General features: G+C 31.2%; 1 protein-coding gene across 2 annotated transcripts; it reads right to left on the bottom strand.

Moving 5' to 3' along the window:
• Nucleotides 1–2423: 2423 nt before the first annotated feature.
• LOC107855366 (protein C2-DOMAIN ABA-RELATED 4) lies at nt 2424–6806 on the bottom strand. Of its 2 annotated transcripts, XM_016700367.2 has the most exons (4): nt 6671–6806; nt 5672–5996; nt 3166–3261; nt 2424–3013 (listed from the first exon to the last, which is right to left on the bottom strand). In XM_016700367.2, the coding sequence occupies exons 2-4, from the start codon at nt 5780–5782 to the stop codon at nt 2723–2725; spliced, it is 498 nt and encodes a 165-aa protein (XP_016555853.1). In that variant the 5' UTR covers nt 5783–5996; nt 6671–6806; the 3' UTR covers nt 2424–2722. The 2 variants fall into 2 exon arrangements, with proteins under 2 accessions (XP_016555853.1, XP_047269805.1); XM_047413849.1 differs by lacking the exons at nt 5672–5996; nt 6671–6806 and adding an exon at nt 3759–3785.

Below are 6806 nucleotides of genomic sequence, written 5' to 3'. Positions count from 1 at the left end.
CTTTAGGGTCAAGATTTTTGCTCAAACGAGAATTATTTTCATCAAATCAGAAGTTTTGTGATTACTATTGTATTATTTTGTTGTAGTTTACAAATCGTAGATGAATTTTTTTAGTCATAATTTTAATAATTAATCCAGATTTTTAATTTTCCTAGTTATATTTTTAATCATTAATCCAGATTTTTAATTTTTTTAGTCATATTTTTTTATCATTAATTCAGTTTTTAATTTTTTTTTAATCCTTTCTCATTTGATTTAAAAATACCATGAGATATTTCATTTTGTTTGTCTTGTTCACAAATCGCTAGTGCCATCAGCAACCCCACAAAGAAAAGATTGGCTTAGGTCACGTGGCATTGTAATTGTAATTATTGAAATGCGTTAAAGATATATTAAGGCGTCGTTTTTGTTTTAATTTATTAAATTTTGAGAGGTTCATAAGTTTTTGCAAGAGTGTGTGGTATTATACCAACAAAATGAAAAACTATCTGAAACGTGTATAATAAAACATATTGAATATTCCAAAGTGCAATCCACTAATAATATATGTCCAAATTTTTGAAATAAAATATCTCATGCTATATTCTTTGAAAAATTGAATATATAGCAAAAACCATTATTGATTCCTTTTTTTCAGAACCATACTTTAAAATACAACCATAACTGCTTACAATTTCAATTATTTTAAATAATTATATAAATTCATGATTTTATATAAACACTCAGATGTGAAAAATGTGATATATCTATATAGAATTAAGTGATATATTTTAAAAAATATAATTAATTCATGTAAAATTAAATGAAGTATTAAAAAAAATGAGACCTAAATAAGAAATTTTTAGTAACTTTCAAAACAAAATTTAAATAGCAAATAATTAACTTAAAAAAATTCCTTGTCCACTCACACCCTTGATAACTCATGTTTTCGAATATTTATTAAAAAAAGAGAAATTTCACAAACCAACAAAATAAAAAGACAAAAAAAAATCAAGGCCCTCATTTTGTTTTTCAATACTAAATTTTCTCCCCCCAAAAATTCTCCATTATCTTTTGGAATATTCTGCTTTTATATTGCTATCTTACTGGTGACTATTGAAGGGAGCTTTCGAGTAACTGATAAAGTGTTGTTATGTGATCAGAAGATCATCAATTTAAGTCTTGAAAATCGCTTTTAATAGAAATATAAGATCATCAATTCAAGCCTCGATAGAAATATAAGGTCACCAATTCTCAAATTCTATGTACAGCAGAAGTTTTTGCCACTAGCCCTTCCGAGATGCGTAGGGGCATGCAAATATATGTAATATTAGAGACGCTTGGATGGATCCAAGGGACCAACCCTTTGGACGTAAATTATATCCACTAATTGGGAATCTCTTTATATGGATAATCTGTGGCTGTACTTTCCTAGATTTATGGTTTGCGACATAGATTTGAAGTTGATATATAATAAAAATTAAATTTATAATTAAATATTTAATAAATTTCTTATTATTTTCTTCGATCTAAAATAAGTAAATTTTTGAGTTATTTTTAAATTTTTAATAAAGGTAAATATTCATTGTTCAAGAAACATGTTAGAAATTTCTTCTAATTTTATTATTTATTTATACTTTCTAAGTTATGAGTTTCAAGAAACTTAATTAACTTTATTTTAATGTGACTGAAATTTTAATAGTATTTTGATAATCTTTAAAAGAGTAAAATAAAAAATAAAATAAATTTATATCTTAATTTCTTTTCATGTATACAGAAGTAAAAATTCATTTATTGTTTACTAAACTACAAAAATTCATTTTTAAGTTAATGAGTTTCATCTTTCATGCATCCACCACAAAGTTTGTTCGTTGTCCCACATATTCCTTACCATTCGGTGGATTAATAGGAGTATTTTATCATATCACCCTTTAAATACAAATAACTTAATATTTTGGAAAATGTATTGAATAATACATATAACTAATAACTAAGGCAAAAATATATAGAAATTGATAAATTATTTATTAATTTTTTAAATTAGATAAATATTATTTGATATTTACTTGTAGCATAGTGAATAAGTAAAGATGTAACGGGAGTAACATAAAACGAAGGGCTGAGCTGCAACAAACTGATTCTTTTTCTTGTTCTGTTTATATGAAGTGTTGTAGTAAAGAAATCATATTCAAGCAGCTTATTGATAAAAATAGAGGCCTACATGCATGGGTTCAATAATTGGTGCTATATGGTTCTAATCCTTTCACAATAAACTAAGTTTTGAAATTCTAGTTAATGCGAACTTCCTTACCAAAATAAATCTAATCTCCAGATGCCTGTATTTATAGAACTATATGTATTATGATGATAGTAATTTGTTTCAAGAATCACATGGCATGCTAAATATATATATAGCAAAACTATATCGCCTGCAGCCCCATATATAATAACTAAAGCAATTTCAGCAAATTATTAGACAAAATATAAAATGTTCAAATCACATTTTAGATTTTACGAAGCTACAAACCTTCTGTTGTGTAGAGTACAAAAGGAATATTTATCGAACTTGGCTATATGTCAAACTCGATTATCAGATTCACGAACAGTTGAAGGGATGTGGCGCAGACCAGCTTACCGTAAGTAACAGAAAACAGCATGCAACCGGATGCAAATATCCGGTGCATTCTATAAAATTCTTGCTGCCAGGAAAACAGCAACCGGATACATGTGTATCCTGAGCGTGCTAGGTACGCTTGTTGCCAGGAAGGTCAATCCACTGAAGTTGGAGTTCGACCTCTCCACATTCCACATTTCTCAATCTCAGGCACATATCTTGCACAACTTTCTCGTTTCGCCATTCCACTCTGCTCTCTTCAGACAGACAGTTTGTCCTGCACGGCGCTATTTTTGTGATCACTGTTCCACATGGGAGACCAACTAAGTTCATTTTCAGAGCATCTAAAAATGGTTGGATATCAAATTCTGCATCTCCCATTTTGTCATCCATGGTGAACATATCGTGATCATATACAGTCTGAAAGCAAACATAAACGCATAATCAGTAGTGAATGCATGCATATAGGATCATCTGAAAGCTATTTGAAAAAAGACATCCTAAAAGGAACAGTATTCCCCTGAACAGATAGGTTTTATCCTTTACAATCATCAAGAAGTAATAAACTTTACCAGCTTAACAGTAAAAATTGAATTGGAAACAGAAAGGGTCAGATCTTCATTCCACTCGGGATTAACATCCTTCTTTATAACTCGTGTCTTCAGTTTCTGCATTCAAGTTGTATATGTGAGAAGTTAAAAGTTGACGCGAGCCATTAATAAAGACTACAGCATAGCAAAGAATTTGCAATTAAACACCAAAATCAGAGTAACATGTCCCAAGCAGTTTGAGATTTTGTCATGAATCTAGTCATAAGAAGATACATTATCAAGTACCCTTAAATAAAAATAATTGCTACATGTATATGTGCTCTGATTCTGCCTAAAATCATAGCTGCCCTTTTTGGAAGATTTGACAAGTCTAAATCAAAACAGGTTTGGACATTAAAGCGCAGCGAGGACTTGTCACTTGTGACTTATGTTACATGTTTGCAGCAGTGTTGCACCTTCTACAAAGTAGACCGTTGAATCTAACATCTCCCTATCTTTTCAGTTCATCAAAAAGAAATGACCTTTTCATCAAGGATGAAAGTTAGACGTTTTAAACTCTTTCTGAATCCCAATATACAAAAACACCGAAGGCTAAAATTACAACAGCTCTATACCTTCAAACACATTTTCCTTACTTCAAGGGTGAAAAGAATATATTACAATCTGTTACACTATCTCACAAGTGGCGGAGCCACAGCCGACGAAGTGACCACCCTTCGTCGGAAAATTTTTTCGAGTATATAGGTTAAATATAGATATTTATGGTTATATACATGTTGTTGCACACCCTTGACAAGCTAGAGAAGCATAGTCCAGTGGTCAAGAGTGTGCATTTCCACAACCCGGTTCGAACCTTGGCAGGTGCAGCAGTGCTTTATTTTCTTTGTTTTTTCAAATAATTCTTTGCCCAACGAAAAATATGAACACCCTTAATAAAAAATCTGGCTCCTCCACTATCTCACCAGTACTAGTAGTACTTACTAAACTAAACTAATTATAGCCTCTATGATAGCTTCTTTCTCTATTGGTCGATTCTTTAGCCTTGATTATTGTATTCATCATTTTTGAGCCAAGGTCTTTTGGAAACACCTCTCTACCTTTTTAAGTTAGGGGTAAGCTCTGCGTTCACAGTAAAGTACCTGTTTTGCTTATAGCCTGCCTAAAATTGGCTACAGACAAAAGCTACATCTTGTCCATTTTTTCTACTTTTGGAAACCCAAGCACTTCTTATGGCACCAGACTTCTCAAATCTCCAAAGCCAAAAGGACTTGGGAGTTGAGGTTGCACCCTAACACACTGAATGTTGTCCTTAGTTTTCTATGATTACTAAGAGCCCAAGACTCCTCTACCACACCTACTCGAAGTCAAAGATTTTAAAAGGGTGGATAGGAATATATGAAAACTGTATAGAATCCAACAATCTCTCCACAAAACTATATGAAAAAAACAAACAAACATATTTTTCACTTCATGCAATTGCTATGCAAAGCTATAAAGTAAGATCTTTAGATGTCACATTATTGATTATAGCCTCTAGTGCACAACTATCCAAAAAATAAGTAAATTAAAGTATCTCTTCCCAAAAGCTTGACCTTAAAGATGGGAAGACAAGAAATACTTAATTTTGAGGCTTCTTTTTGTCTTACAAGTTGTTGAGCCAAATCTTACACTTTTGGGTTCATAAACTTTGGATCAAAAAAGAAGTCTCGCACAACTGTAACCAAACAAAAAGTTTTTCGCGAACAACATGGTATCAGCTTATACCAAGCCGCCCATAAATAACATATAATCAGGGGCAGAGACAAGTAGGGCTGAGGGTCCATCCAAACCCCTTTTGGCAGAAAAAGTTACACCGTTTAAACATGGTTAAAAGTACAATATATATATATATATATATATATATATATAGTACTTGATGAACCCTTTGGCTTGTTCGAGTGTTTACCTCTTCATATATATTTCGACTCCCTTAATAAAGATCTTGGCTCTGCCACTATTTTTAACTGTCAACACAGTGGCAGTGGAGTGATCAAAGCATCATATATCATATATCTCCATGCAAACAATGTTAAAAAGCGAAAAGGGGAGGGAGGGGGGGGGGGGGGGATTTTGTAGATAATCCAAGATCCTCAAGAAATCCAAAATGCACATATCGAGAGAGAATAATAAAAAATTGGAGAAAGGAGAAATAAAATTCAACCAAAGGACCAATCTTGGAAACAACCAAACACATGAATATCAAACTGATTGAGATTGTTTATATGAATGTTCAACACCCATTTTGATTCTTAAGTCCAATTGGAACCGCTTAAGAATACGAAGGCTGCATGGTCCAAGAAAGGACGTGGACCACAAGGGTCTATTATATGCAGTCTTAACTTACATTTAAGAACCTGTTTTTACAACTTAAAATCCATTATCAGTCATATGACAATAAATTTATCAGTTATTGCAAGACTTTCTTCTATACGTTTAAGAATCAACCATTAAAAAACATAAGTTTAAAGAATGAAAATGTTGGACAGACCTGTTTACCCATTTTGACAACAACGTAGGGATCACTGCTGTTTATATCACGTACAGCGAGGTTAACACCTTTCTTTATTTTGATCCTTAAAAGACCCAAAATGTCGTCCATTTAAGAATCTGTTTTTTCCCTTCTCTGCTTTATGGAACAATCACCTCTTTATATTTATGGAGTAATTAAAAATGAAACTAGTAGTATAACCTACTAATTCATTACACCAATATTAGTTGTACTAATTAATTACAAAAGTCAAATGTTTATCTTTTTTGCTTTTTTTTTCCCCTTAACACCCTCCCCACCAAGTCAAAATCTTCCTCTAGTGAATCTGAAAAGATGGAAAAAAACAAGTACATGTATTAGAGAAACTAATAACAATTTAGATATTTTACTAGTATGAATTGAAGAAGTTTACATATTAAAAGAGGCACAAAGCTAGACTTTGAAATCTAGTTTTTTTTTTGAAAATGTTTATTGAATCTAAATTAATTTAATTTATATATATTTAGTAAATTTCTTAAAATAAATACAAAATATAGACAAAGTTGTTGAGTTCTATCAAGAGGAGAAGACTAAAGGTACAATGAAGGGAATGGAAAGATTACATTGCATGAATAAAGAATTTAGAAAAAGAAATGCATGAATATATTAATACAACAAGTAGAGATTCAAGTTTCATATGTACCATTTTAAAATTCTTTTTAATCTCGTTACCAGAAATTTATTTCACTCACTATTATCACGAATCACAAATCAAGTATAAGGAAGGAACCTCTTTAAAAAGAAAGGATCCAATCCAATTTGATCCTTGGTGATTAATAATCATTTTGTTATTGAAACTGACTCAAAGATCCAATTCCAATCATTCGAAAAATTCTGACAAGGAGTGGAGAAAAGAAAAGAAATTTAATTTCAATATATTGTTTATTTGATTGGAGAAGATGGCAACAAAATTCAATCAATTTGCATATGTAAAATTAATTTTTGTATTGATATACTCACATTTAAATGATCTTGTTAATGGAGGAGCTAGCGCTGCCTAATTACGAGAGGAAGAAAGATAGGAAGTTGTTAAGGTAATGCCCATTATGAATTTCTTGGAAGATATGGAGTAATTACATGCAAAATATATATATAT

This window comes from Capsicum annuum, chromosome 6 (genome assembly GCF_002878395.1).
Source record: "Capsicum annuum cultivar UCD-10X-F1 chromosome 6, UCD10Xv1.1, whole genome shotgun sequence".
In the NCBI taxonomy this organism is placed as follows: domain Eukaryota; kingdom Viridiplantae; phylum Streptophyta; class Magnoliopsida; order Solanales; family Solanaceae; genus Capsicum; species Capsicum annuum.
Note: the sequence above shows the minus strand (reverse complement) of the source record. Positions and strands in the feature narration are given on the sequence as shown.